Raw genomic sequence first — 14,227 nt, 5'->3', positions numbered from 1 at the left:
TGGAGTCTGCAAAAGACCTGAGACTGGGACGGAGATTTATCTTCCAACAATACAATCATCCCAAACATAAAGCAAAATCTACAATGGAATGGTTCAAAAATAAACGTATCCAGGTGTTAAAATGGCCAAGTCAAAGTCCAGACCTGAATCCAATCGAGAATCTGTGGAAAGAGCTGAAAACTGCTGTTCACAAACGCCCTCCATCCAACCTCAATGAGCTCGAGCTGTTTTGCAAGGAAGAATGGGCAAGAATTTCAGCCTCTCGATGTGAAAAACTGATAGAGACATACCCCAAGCGACTTGCAGCTGTAATTGCAGCAAAAGGTGGCGCTACAAAGTATTAACTCAAGGGGGCTGAATAATATTGCATGCCCCACTTTTCAGTTTTTAATTTGTTAAAAAAGTTTAAAATATCCAATAAATTTTGTTCCACTTCACGATTGTGTCCCACTTGTTGATTCTTCCCAAAAAAATTAGAATTTTATATCTTTATGTTTGAAGCCAGAAATGTGGCAAAAGGTAGAAAAGTTCAAGGGGGCCAAATACTTTCACAATGCACTGTATATAAAATAAGATGCGTGGTGCGGCTCAGCGTGACACGCATGCCGCTCGCTGCATTACGCCATTCTTTGATCGATCCACATAGTTGCGGGAGGACGATATGGACCTACTGCCTTTTGGACATGGATCGTGGTACTTGATCTGTTGAGTGTGAGGCTTTTATTCATCTTTGTCATACTCCAGTGCAGATTTTCGATCTGTCAACTCTTCTATTAGCCAACAGGTGGTTTTATCTTATATATATTTTCCCCCAGTGAACTATATATTTTCCCCCAGTAGTTAAAAAGATTGTCCAAGGGACGGCCGCCGACATCAGGTTGCATAAAGCTTCCGTCTCAATGAGCCTAAAAGGTGACATTTCGAGTGCCAGCAGTCGCGAAATGTGGGAATTTAGTAGTGTGGCCTGTGGGGCGTTGGCTGCGTATTTGCGCTTGCGTTCCATGGAATGGGGTATGGACCAATAAACACTGCGCTGGAACAAGGACATGCTTGCTGATAGTGTTAGCTGAGTGTGCAATGACAGGTGCAGGGCAGGAGGCATCTTCACATGCACTATGGACAGGGGATTGGCTTGCATGCACAACAGCGGAAGAAGCAATGGTGTCACCCGCAGACACTGTTCCTGGACCCTGGGGTTCGGCCCACAAAATCGGGTGTTTTGCTGCCATGTGCCTGATCATGCTGTTGGTGGTCAGGCTGGTAGTTTTGCTACCCCTGCTGATGCAGGCCTGGCAGGTGGTGCAAATGGCCTTTTTGAGGTTATTGGCAGAGTCTACAAAAAACAACCAGACTCGGGGAGACCTAACAGTTGTACTAGCAACGTCTGTCGTGTTGGTGTTACGGGGAACGGTTGCCCGTCTTCTGTCAGCGGCCACCACACTGCTTCTTCCTGCCTGTTGGGATGCTCTGCCTCCCTCCCCCTGTGTGCTGCTGTCCTCGCTCTGCATGTCCTCCTGCCAGGTTGAGTCAGTTACTATACCATCCACCACCTCGTCTTCCACTTCCGCACCCTGGTCCTCCTCTTGACTTTCTGGCAATTGTGTCTCATCATCGTCCACCTCTTGTGACACTTTCCCACCGTCGCCTTCATATGACCGTGGCTGCTCGAATATTTGGGCATCGCTACATGCGATTTCCTCTTGCCCCTTCAAGTGGACCAGACGAGAAGCCCGAATTTATAAATGGAAGAGTGAACAGCTCTTCGGAGTGTTCAAGTGTGGGATCAGTTGTCTCTGGGCACTCGGCATGGTGGGAGGAAGGTGGATCAGGGTGAGGAATATGCGGTACAGGCTCAAGGCTACTGAGACTTGACCGTGTGGAAGACAGGGTAGTTGTAGTGGCTAAGTGACTGGAAGCATTATCTGCTATCCAACCAATAACCTTTTCACACTGCTCTGTGTTCAATAGTGGTGTTCTGCAGTCCCCTAATTGGGACAGGAAGGTCGAGCGAAAAGATGTGGGTGTTTTTTGTGGCACAATTTCAGCTTGCCCACAGCCTCGGCCTCTGCATGCATCATCACCATCACCATCACGTTCAGTTCCCTGTCCCTTGCCACGTGCCTTGCCCATTTTAAATGGAGGACAATATCTTCCACGCTCACTATAAATGTCTGAATTTGGAGCAAACTCATATGTGATCCGTGTGACGGACAAACCACAGCTTTAAATAGCTGGATTTTTAGCGCTGTATTCTGCAGTGCCAACAAGCAAATGGCGCACATAAACTGTGTTCTCTGGATTGCTTTTTAAGCAAATAGTCAGGATTAAGATAAAAAAAAAATACCTGGCCCCTGATACATGGGCCTATTTCTACAAATATCTGTAAAAGCACCAGCAGACAGAACTGGAATGGACCCTCTTGCTATGTGCACTGCAGTCTGCTATATACCCTGCCTGCCTAGCACTGATATCTCTGCAGCTGGATTAGTCTTCAGAAGGACTGTTAGTTGAGATGGATATGTGTCTCTAATATAGTCTGGTATACCTACACTAACTAGAAACAAGCAAATATCTCCCTAGCTCAGCAGCAGCTCTCCCTACACTGTCTGATTCCGGAGTGACTGTGACGAGCATGGCAGCGCCAGGTCTGATATAGAATTGATGACGCTGTGCGGCCAGCCAATCACTGTAATGCCACAACCAACATGCATTCTGCAATCCCTGCATGTTGAATGGCGCTCTAAAGAGCACCAAACATGCAGGGAGGGGACCTGAGCTCCCGCCGAGCAACCCTGGAAATACTCGGCGAGCGCCGAGCATCTCGCACACTCACTCATCTTTATTGGAGAGTTCTGAAGTGGCCAGCAATAAGTCCAGACCTAAATCCTATTCAAAACCTGTGGAGAGATCTTAAAATTGTGGTTGGGAGAAGGCCCCCTTTAAATCTGAAAGACCTGGAGCAGTTAGCAAGAGAAGAATGGTCCAAAATTCAAGTTGAGAGGTCTAAGAAGCTTTTTGATGGGTATAGGAGGCGATTTATTGCTTTTATTTATTCTAAATGATATGCAACCAAATATTAAGTTGAGAGTGCCAACAATTTTGTCCAGCCCTTTTTTGGGGTTTTGTGTTAAATTATGTCCACTATGCCTTTTTTTCTCTGCTTTTTTTGTGTTGTTACACAAAAACAAAATACACACAAAGGAAATAAACATGTGTATAACAAAACTTTTGTAATAGCAATAATTTTCTTTGAAAAATGCTTCATTCTCTGGAACAATTTCAAGGGTGTCAACAGTTTCAGACGTTACTATATGTTCTCACAGAAAATGTTAGCATCTGTGCTCTGGTGAGAGTCTACCAAAAAGACTTGGAAATATATTCACATATTATATAACATGTATTGTCACACTTAAATGTTTTCAGATCACAAAACAAATTTAAAAATTAGACAAATATAACACAAGTAAAGACAAAATGCAGTTTTTAAATGAAGGGCTTTATTATTCAGGGAAAAAGAAATCCAAAACCTACAGGGTCCTCTGTGAAAAAGTGATCGCCCCCTAAACCTAATAACTGGTTGGGCTACCCTTAGCAGCAACAACTGCAATCAAGCATTTGCGATAACTGGCAATGAGTCTTTTACAATGCTCTGGAAGAATTTTGTCCCACTCAGCTTTGCAAAATTGTTGTAATTCAGACACATTGGAGGGTTTCTGGGCATGAAGTTCATGCCACAGCATCTTAATCAGATTAAGGTCAGGAGTTTGACTAGGCCACTCTGAAGTCTCAATTTTGTCTTTCTTAAGCCACTCAGAGGTAGACTTGCTGGTGTGTTTTGGATCATTGTCCTGCTGCATAACCCAACTGCGCTTCAGCATGAGGTCACAAACAGATGGCCAGACATTCTCCTTTAGGATTTTTTGGTAGATTGCAGAATTCATGGTTCCATTTACCACAGCAAGTCTTCCAGGTCATCAAGCAGCAAAACAGCCCCAGACCATCACACTACCACCACTATATTTTACTGTTGGTATGATGTTCCTTTTCGTATATTCTGTGTTACTTCTACGTCAGATGAAATGGGACATACACCTTCCGAAAAGTTCAACTTTTGTCATGTCAGTCCAAAAACTAATCTTCCAAAAGTCTTAACGATCATCAAGATGTTTCTGGCAAAACTGAGATGAGCCTATATGTTCTTTTTGCTCAGCAGTGGTTTTCGTCTTGGAACTCTGCCATGCATGCCATTTTTGCCGTGTCTCTTTCTTATGGTGGAGAGATGAACACTGACCTTAACTGAGGCAAGTGAGGCCTGCAGTCCTTTGGATGTTGTTGTGGGGTCTTTTGTGAGCTTTTGAATAGTAATGAGCTAGTATGTTCTGTTAACCCTTTCGACGAGCATGCTCAGGCGAGCACCGAGTATCTTCAGCTTGCTCGGTGATATGTTTGAATCACTCCCGTGTGCATGATATGCGAATGTTTGACAGCTTTAATACATGTGAGGAATGTCTGTTACTTAAGCATTGGATCGCAGCATCATGTCTAGCTTTTGAGGATCTTTTGGGCTACTTCACCTTGTCAGGCAGGCTCTATTTAAGTGATCTCTTGATTAATAACAAGGGTGGCAGTAATCAGTCCTGTGTGTGGCTAGGGAAATTTAACTCAGCTTCCCAAAGATGTGATAAACCACAAATAATTTATGTTTTAAGGATGAGGGGCAGCAATAACTTTTTCACACAGGGTCCTGTAAGTTTGGATTTATTTTTCCCTTAATAATAAATACATTCATTTAAAAACTGCATTTTGTGCTTACTTGTGTTATATCTGTGTAATATTTAAATTTGTTTTGTGATCTGAAACATTTAAGTGTTACAAACATGCAAAAGAATAAGAAATCGGGAAGGGGACAAACACTTTTTAAAACCACTGTGCATATATATGTATATATATACAGTATATATATATATATATATATATATATATATATATATATATACAGTACAGACCAAAAGTTTGGACACACCTTCTCATTTAAAGATTTTTCTGTATTTTCATGACTATGAAAATTGTACATTCACACTGAAGGCATCAAAACTATGAATTAACACATGTGGAATTATATACTTAACAAAAAAGTGTGAAACAACTGAAAATATGTCTTATATTCTAGGTTCTTCATAGTAGCCACCATTTGCTTTGATGACTGCTTTGCACACTCTTGGCATTCTCTTGATGAGCTTCAAGAGGTAGTCACCGGAAATGGTTTTCACTTCACAGGTGTGCCCTGTCAGGTTTAATAAGTGGGATTTCATGCCTTATAAACGGGGTTGGGACCATCAGTTGTGTTGTGCAGAAGTCTGGTGGATACACAGCTGATAGTCCTACTAAATAGACTGTTAGAATTTGTATTATGGCAAGAAAAAAGCAGCTAAGTAAAGAAAAACGAGTGGCCATCATTACTTTAAGAAATGAAGGTCAGTCAGTGCGAAAAATTGGGAAAACTTTGAAAGTGTCCCCAAGTGCAGTTGCAAAAACCATCAAGCGCTACAAAGAAACTGGTTCACAGGAGGACCGCCCCAGGAAAGGAAGACCAAGAGTCACCTCTGCTTCTGAGGATAAGTTTATCCGAGTCACCAGCCTCAGAAATCTCAGGTTAACAGCAGCTCAGATTAGAGACCAGGTCAATGCCACACAGAGTTCTAGCAGCAGACACATCTCTACAACAACTGTTAAGAGGAGACTTTGTGCAGCAGGCCTTCATGGTAAAATAGCTGCTAGGAAACCACTGCTAAAGACAGGCAACAAGCAGAAGAGACTTGTTTGGGCTAAAGAACACAAGGGATGGACATTAGACCAGTGGAAATCTGTGCTTTCGTCTGATGAGTCCAAATTTGAGATCTTTGGTTCCAACCACCGTGTCTTTGTGCGATGCAGAAAAGGTGAACAGATGGACTCTACATGCCTGGTTCCCATCGTGAAGCATGGAGGAGGAGGTGTGATGGTGTGGGGGTGCTTTGCTGGTGACACTGTTGGGGATTTATTCAAAATTGAAGGCATACTGAACCAGCATGGCTACCACAGCATCTTGCAGCGGCATGCTATTCCATCCGATAGCGTTTAGTTGGACCATCATTTATTTTTCAACTGGACAATGACCCCAAACACACCTCCAGGCTGTGTAAGGGCTATTTGACCAAGAAGGAGAGTGATGGGGTGCTACGCCAGATGACCTGGCCTCCACAGTCACCAGACCTGAACCCAATCGAGATGGTTTGGGGTGAGCTGGACCGCAGAGTGAAGGCAAAAGGGCCAACAAGTGCTAAGCATCTCTGGGAACTCTTTCAAGATTGTTGGAAGACCATTTCCGGTGACTACCTCTTGAAGCTCATCAAGAGAATGCCAAGAGTGTGCAAGCAGTCATCAAAGCAAAAGGTGGCTACTTTAAAGAACCAAGAATATAAGACATATTTTCAGTTGTTTCACACTTTTTTGTTAAGTATATAATTCCACATGTGTTAATTCATAGTTTTGATGCCTTCAGTGTGAATGTACAATTTTCATAGTCATGAAAATACAGAAAAATCTTTAAATGAGAAGGTGTGTCCAAACTTTTGGTCTGTACTGTATATATATATATATGTACTGTGTATATATATATATATATATATATATATATATATATAGTATATATAACAATTTTCATTAGATTGTATCGGTTGTAATAGTGTTAACAGTGGTCAACATGTAAAATTCAGTGTTTTTTCAAGTGTCCTGTAAGTGAGATTTAACAGATCTACTGCAACCGGCAAGAGAAAAGTGACGTATGTTTTATCGTAAAAAGCAGAGACAATTTGGCTAGTGTCTGCGTCTGTCTCTTCAACCCCTTGGTCAAATAAAGCGATTGACAGCTTTCTCTGTGTGAGTGTGGACAAAAGGTAAGAGATCAGTATGTGGGGCTTGTGAGGGAGGCAGAACTCGCTGGCTCATATTCCTCTGTTAACCATACAATACCACAGAAAACACTGTTAAACTATGTCACCAAACTCTGTGGTCTCATTAGCCAATGTCTCCTCTGGCAGGATAGTATGGGACAAATAATTCCTGGTAGATACTGTATAACATATAACCCAAGCACCCATTACTAAAACTGATTTCTTGTAGGTGAAAGGAGATGGTTCCAGTAGTTTTAATGAAACAAACCTGTTCTTGACAACATATGATTTATTTATCGCGGGGTCAGAAACTACAAGTACCACTCTGAGGTGGGCAGTGCTGTTTATGCTCCTCTACCCAGATGTACAATGTGAGTAAAACATATAGTAAGGTGTAGTAATTGCACAGTAAGGTATATTCACCATATAGTAAGGTATGGATAAATATTCCATTTGTTTTCAGTAAAAGTACAGGAAGAAATTGATCACGTAATTGGGAGGGCACGGAAACCGACAATGGGGGATCTGCTACAAATGCCATACACTAATGCTGTGATCCATGAAGTGCAACGATGTGGAGATATTCTTCCCTTGTCTTTGCCTCATATGACCTATCGAGACATGGAGATAAAAGGTTTCCGGATTCCAAAGGTAAAATCCAATCAGTAATGTCTTAGATTTTTGTACTATCAGAAATATGGAAATATCCATGGTCTACACTGATAATTATGGCATTATTTCAGCAAGCAGCATGAACACAAACTATTCTGTTGCTGAGCACATGACAAAAGCTGTTCTTACAAGTATAGCGGTGCTGTAACAATACTATACTTTACATAGTAGCACAGCAGCTGGTGTATATGTATAGATATGATGTCTGCAAACCTTTTTATGTTCTATTTCAGTTTTAAGTGTTTTCATCCTTTTTCCACAGGGCACCACTATCATCACCAACCTGTCCACTGTGCTCAAAGATCATGAAGTCTGGGAGAAACCTTTACAATTTTACCCAAAACATTTCCTTGATGAGAATGGAAAGTTTGTAAAACGAGAGGCATTTATCCCATTTTCTATAGGTAAGGAAAGTCTTCTTTGTATTAATGATCATCTCTTTTATGCAAGGGTTATACATTATTGGCACAGTATAGCTACTGTGATAACTTAGGGATCAGTTGGCTCCTGGAATGGTTTTCTACTGGATAGATGTAGACACTCAAATAAGTGAGGGGGTTAGCTTCTATACAGGCCACAATCTGCTTTATTAGCTTCATACACAGCTAAACCACTGTGTATACATTAGCTTCATACACAGTGGTTGTTTGACCACTAATCACATAGCGTTGCTGATGGGCCTTCTGGTCAGCAACTTAAGGGAACCTGTCAAGTCCCCCATGCTCTCAAAACCAGCAGCAATCACCTATGTATTAACAAATTCCCTACCTAACTAGCCCTGTGTAACATTATTGAGTGAAAACAAGGTATAAAAAAGCAGTTGTATTGTTATCGTTTCCTATGTTAATGGGGGCTTTGACTAGTCGACTGCGAGTTAGTTGCCCCAGACTAGTCAGCCCTCTTTCCATGTTATCATGCCTCTATGGGTGTGATAACATATTTTGCACTAGCGGCGCGCAGCTCATTCCGGCAGCGTCATGGTGTCTCTGAAGTCCGGTGTGTGGTTCCCGGCTTCAGAGGCGCGCACTGCACATGTCCAGAAGCTTAGAAGATGGCTACCGGTCATGCGCAGTGCGCCTCTGAAGCTGTCTTCATTCACAGTCATTCATCGGAATACCTGATTATAATGGCATGTTTCTCATAAGTCTGGACTCTGCCAGTCTCTTGTGACATTTAGATAAAGGAAGTTAATTAAACCTAGTTTAAAGTGTGTCATTATATATAAAGGCTTTATATATGACAGGTGGTGCACATTGTTGCTGATCAGTCAAAATACCGCTCTGAAGTCCTCAGCTCTTGCATGAGCTGCACGCACAGACCTGACAATGGGCTCAATAGTAAGTCTATGGATCACAGCTTTGTGAGAGTGAATCTACGGACTCGTTGACTAGTTATTGAACCAGTAGACATCTCTATGCGCATAGCTAATGCAAGTGTAGGGGCTCAGGGTGGTAGTTCCCACACCCTCGCTCCCTGACAAAGACAAATGTACCAATTCTCCTGTGCTGTGCCTGTGGTGCAGAACACTCACGTTTTGGTCGCAGATCGCTGCTGTCTTCGGTTCTTCCACCTCAGGAACCGCCGCGCACACGTTTATGGACTTCCATTCCATTTTATAAAAAAGAACTTTAGTTGAACAATTGAAATCAACTTCTTCTTCTCTAAGCTATAGTACCCACTTCTGCACTACTCTTCTACTAATCTAATACTCTACCTGCACTAAGCTATAATGATGCTGTAACTGACACATCACACAGTTGGCGTTAACACATACTCATATATAAAACAGGGTATAACATTATGTGCATACAGAGGGAGAAGGCGCATGACCGTCCTGGTCACCCTCTTACATTCCTCCCTCCTAAAACATGGTCGTCCCGACCATGAGAGCACCTGTAAAGACACCAATGCACATTTAAAACCTTCAACACACAGTTTTATATAAAATGCACAAAAGATTAACACATTTCTATCAATTCTTCTGTTGGTCAACCTTGACCTTGGTCCCACTCGGTTGGGACCCTGGAACAGAGAGTTCAAGTCTGTTTCTTAAGACCGGCCATTTTGGCCCACTTTAGTTGCCCACATGCAAAAGCAGAGTCCTTCGACCCGGCTCGCACATCGGGTCATCCGAAGAACCAGGCAGGTCTGCCTGACCCTAGTCCCTCCGCTGTAAGGGACTAACCACAAATGTTCAAGTTCCTTTAAACAGAGGTCCATCTGGCCCCAGTCCCCTTACTCCTGGGACCCACAAAAAAATGTCCATCACATGCCAATTGGCCAACAAATCCTGCTCCGGGTTTACCAAACACAGGAAGTCTTTGTTAAGAACACAATGGCCCACTGGCCAACTTACATCAGCTCCGACAGTCGTGGAGCAGTGATCCGACACGATCCTCGGGTCGTCCTGCCAGTTTTTCGCTCTCCCTCCTTTTTGCTGGAACTGTCTCTTTAGGTAAATGTGTTACTCATTGTTGCTGTAAGGAAAGTTCAGGAAAACACAAGGACAGTTCTGGGATAAAAGTGCACAGTCCATAGAGTATACACACACAGTCCTTTGGTGAGGGACACTTTAACCCTATCAGGGTATCAGTCCTGTAATCCAGCAGGGGAATGTGCAAACAGGCGCAAATAAACTTGGAGGGGGGAAACACACAAACATGAAGTAATCTTCTGGCCGTCCGGCCAGCACCAATTCTTCCTGGTACTATCAGGACTGCTTGCCCTTTAAGAGACGCAGAACAGTCTCTATTGGTGACCACATCCTTGGCCACCTCCGTTCACTTCCGGGCTGAACATGGCTCCTGCCCTTAGGAACGCGGAACAGTTCCTTTTTGTAGGCTTCACTGTGCAACTAGCACAACTTTGGTGGCAGTTCACACACCGCCCATTTAGTCAGCGGCATCTGGATGACGGCTGTAGTTGACAATGCCGTTGTCTTTAAAAATTAGGACCGTCTGCCCTGCCGATCCAGCAGATGAAGAGGACTCTCAACTCCCTCTCCGGTATCTCTCTCGTACAGTCGAACTAGGTATCGGGCCCAACAGGACCCAAGGTGCTTCAGAGGCGGAGACAACCGCCGCTGCTGTTGCCACTGGCTCTTGCGGTGCTGGAATCACAGGCAGGGGCTGCAGCGGCTGTGAAGGTGCCTCAACCGACGGCGGGGACATATCACTGGGGTCTGGTAAAGATCCAGGGGGATGTCAGGATTTCCGCTCAGCAGGCCCACTTGTCCCAGACTGGCCCGAGTCGCAGCCAGTTGCTGCACCACAGCTGCAGTTTCCGGCTGCTCAGAGAGGGCGGGGTTTGGATGTTGTGCTTCGGGCAAGATGGTGACAGCCACTGCATGTGGGCCTCGAAACTCGTACTCCTTAACGAACGACACTCTGTCGCCTGCTAGCGGGGGACCGCAGCCGTGAATGGACCCGGAATTTTCGTATACTTTTTCATCGGTTCCAGACTCCTGGAAAAAACCATAGTCGTGGGAGAAGTCAAAGTGTCTTACCAGGCCGCACGTCATCCAGCCGGACATGGCTCCTTCCCCCAAGCACTGCAGCTCTTCCCGGATTTGGTGCTCCCGCCGCTTCTTTTCAACAATGACTCCAGCGATCAACCGGACCTTCTCTGCACCAAGGGTGCATACTGCTTCTTGATACGTAGGAGGAAGGGAGCTGGGGGCAGGGTCCGGGGAAGCACTCACCGCAGCCGTCACGACCACCGGGATCAGCTCTCTGCTGGTCTCAGATGCCACAACTGCATAAAGTCCACAGGATGACTCCACAGGCTTTTTCACTGCAACTGCCAGAGGTATTGTATCCTTCCGCAGGTGCTCAAACGGAAACCAGACAGGTATAAAAGGAAAGCCACCTTCCATTGGATATTCATCCAGGTCAAAGACCCCCCCAGCAGCCGCCGGGATGACTGTCTTCTTCCTGGTGCTGCCTGCGCTGGTCCCACTCCATCCTCCCGAGGCCACCACGGTGAGACATGTTGCTGTGCTGCTGCAGCTTTACTGTCTCTTCCAGCAATGGCGCCGCACTGCTTAGCACAAGGGACCCTCCCTCCAGGCTCCACCCATCCCAGGGTGGAGCTGCTTCTGAAAACTCCTCCCACTCGGCCTCTGTGTCTGGGATCTTCATGGGTGAGCGGGTTTCTTCTTCCTTTGCCGCACCCACCACAGGCGGGCACTTATTACAAGCAGCCGCAGTCTCCACCCAGCTTGGTGTCCATACCTCGTCGTTCTTTGCGCAGCATTGCGCCCAGGATGCCCATGATGGGCGGAGCTATCGCCAGCCTCTGCAGCATCATCCGCCATCTTTACTTTCACTAACATCTTCCCCGCATCTGTCTCGTTATTATGATGCATGATTTCGTCCTGCCGATTACGCCAATTTTGTAAGGGGCTCAGGGCGGTAGTTGTAGCGAGGGGCTACTGTGTTCCCACACCCTGGCTCCCTGACAAAGACAAATGTCCCAATTCTCCTGTGCTGTGTGTGTGGTGCAGAACACTCACGTTTTGGTCGCAGATCTCTGCTGTCTTCGGTTCTTCCACCTCAGGAACTGCTGCACACACATTTAGGAACTTCCATTCCATTTTATAAAAAAGAACTTTACTTGAACACTTGAAATCAAGTTCATACAGCATGCAGCATTGATCACATACTTTTCCAGGGTTACCGTCCGATGCACCACACGTAATGATGTTCACTGTCCGTTTGTCCTGAGCTGTCCCTTCCATAGTTGACCTTCTTGGCCTATGAGACACTCGCAGCTCTAAGAATCCCGTACTGTCTTTGTACTATTTCCCATTCGACTTCCCCTTCTGGGAAGATTTCTGAACACACACTTCTCTGTGGCTTCTGTGGACCGTAGGCCCCGAACGTTAAGGAAATATCTACTTCAGAGTTTTTGACTGAGGCTTTTTTGCTACTGGACAGACCGTGCCCCTCGTTGCCCCTGGACCATCAACTACTATGTTGTCACATCTCTCTCAATAGAACTGCCTGCAATCAGGAAGTGTCTCAGTTCTTCACTGAACCTGCTCCTCCCACATTGGAGCAGCTCCTAAACCCCTTAACTCTTTCCTAACTTACAACTACATCTTCTCTAAGCTATAGTACCCACTTTTGCACTACTCTTCTACTAATCTAATACTCTACCTGCACTAAGCTATACTGACCCTGTAACTGACACATCAGACAGTTTGTCATAACACATACTCATATATAAAACAGGGTATAACATTATGTGCATACAGAAGGAGAAGGCGCATGACTGTCCTGGTCACCCTCTTACACAGGAGCTACAGACTTCAGAGCAGTATTTTGACTGAGCAGTGGGGGTCTCAGGTCCCGGAACCATACCGATTGCATATATAATGACAGTTACACTTAAGGATACCTAACCTGTATCTCCTTTTATGTCCATCCACTTTGACAAAACTGCAATATGTGCTAATATGCAAAACATATTTTTCTCTTGTAGGTCGAAGGGCTTGCTTGGGAGAACAACTTGCCAAGATGGAACTCTTCCTGTTTTTTACCACCTTTCTACAGCAACTTACATTTGAGATTCCAAATGACCAACCTCGCCCAAGAGAAGATTCTATCTATGCACTTGCACAAAGTCCACATCCCTACAATATTTGTGTTGTAGCTAGGGTGTAACTCTCGAATCCCGAGATCTGATTTATTTAAAATTACTGCACCTGCTTCTTTATTTCCTTGTACTTACAGTATGTATTGGATTCTCATCACTAACACTAGAAATCTTTGCTGATTTTAATAGCTATTTACAGATGACGACTCATCCATCTCCTAATAATTTTAAGCTGTTTATTTTTGCACTAAATAATTAGCTTTAAGAATAGAGTACTAAACCCACTAATTATGTTTTTAAAGACTAGAGTGAATTATTTTTTATGCCTTATCACGAAAACAAATATAATATCACATAATCTAATATGTGTATATTGCCTTAATGTTTCCTGCGTCAATTTGTAGCTTGTATGAACCAGGACACATCTCTGTGTCAAATTGTTGCCAAAATACTGCCACCATGTGGGTGGATGACCACATGACATGCTAAGGCATTTATAGATGTAGGTCAATAAAGAGGGACTTGAGACCTGAGTATTCTGGGTAAGGGTTGAGAGAGAAGGATTCCCTGCCAGCCACTCACTAGTGTAGCAGACAGTGGCTACACTCACAATCAGGGCCCACATCAAAGTACTGTATAGAATTGTACATTGCTATGTGTGCAGTTCCTAGCAAAGCGGGAGGTGGAAGCCATCTAATCTAAATTCACTTCACTGTGTACTCATTGAGTACTGCTGCTCAGCTTACTTGTAACCAGAATACGCAAGTACTTCTCCTGTTCTGTAGTCCCGAGTATACTCCCATTTAATGTACAGTACAGACCAAAAGTTTGGACACACCTTCTCATTTAAAGATTTTTCTGTATTTTCATGACTATGAAAATTGTACATTCACACTGAAGGCATCAAAACTATGAATTAACACATGTGGAATTATATACTTAGCAAAAAAGTGTGAAACAACTGAAAATATGTCTTATATTCTAGGTTCTTCAAAGTAGCCACCTTTTGCTTTGATGACTGCTTT

General features: G+C 44.1%; 1 protein-coding gene across 1 annotated transcript in view; it reads left to right on the top strand.

The window, feature by feature from the left end:
* The window catches only part of LOC141157209 (cytochrome P450 2D17-like), a 189,293-nt gene extending 175,735 nt beyond the window's left edge, over positions 1-13,558 (top strand). Inside the window, exons 6-9 of the mRNA XM_073644199.1 lie at positions 7,162-7,303; positions 7,396-7,583; positions 7,867-8,008; positions 13,089-13,558. Of these exons, the coding sequence (XP_073500300.1) occupies positions 7,162-7,303; positions 7,396-7,583; positions 7,867-8,008; positions 13,089-13,270 (654 nt within the window). The 3' untranslated portion in view covers positions 13,271-13,558. The remainder of the gene's footprint in view (positions 1-7,161; positions 7,304-7,395; positions 7,584-7,866; positions 8,009-13,088) is intronic.
* The last annotated feature ends 669 nt before the right edge of the window (positions 13,559-14,227 follow it).

Source organism: Phyllobates terribilis, unplaced genomic scaffold (assembly GCF_046119375.1).
Source record: "Phyllobates terribilis strain yellow unplaced genomic scaffold, ASM4611937v1 Scaffold_8__6_contigs__length_399053987, whole genome shotgun sequence".
NCBI classification, from domain to species: Eukaryota; Metazoa; Chordata; class Amphibia; order Anura; family Dendrobatidae; genus Phyllobates; species Phyllobates terribilis.
This window is presented reverse-complemented; position numbering and strand designations above follow the sequence as displayed.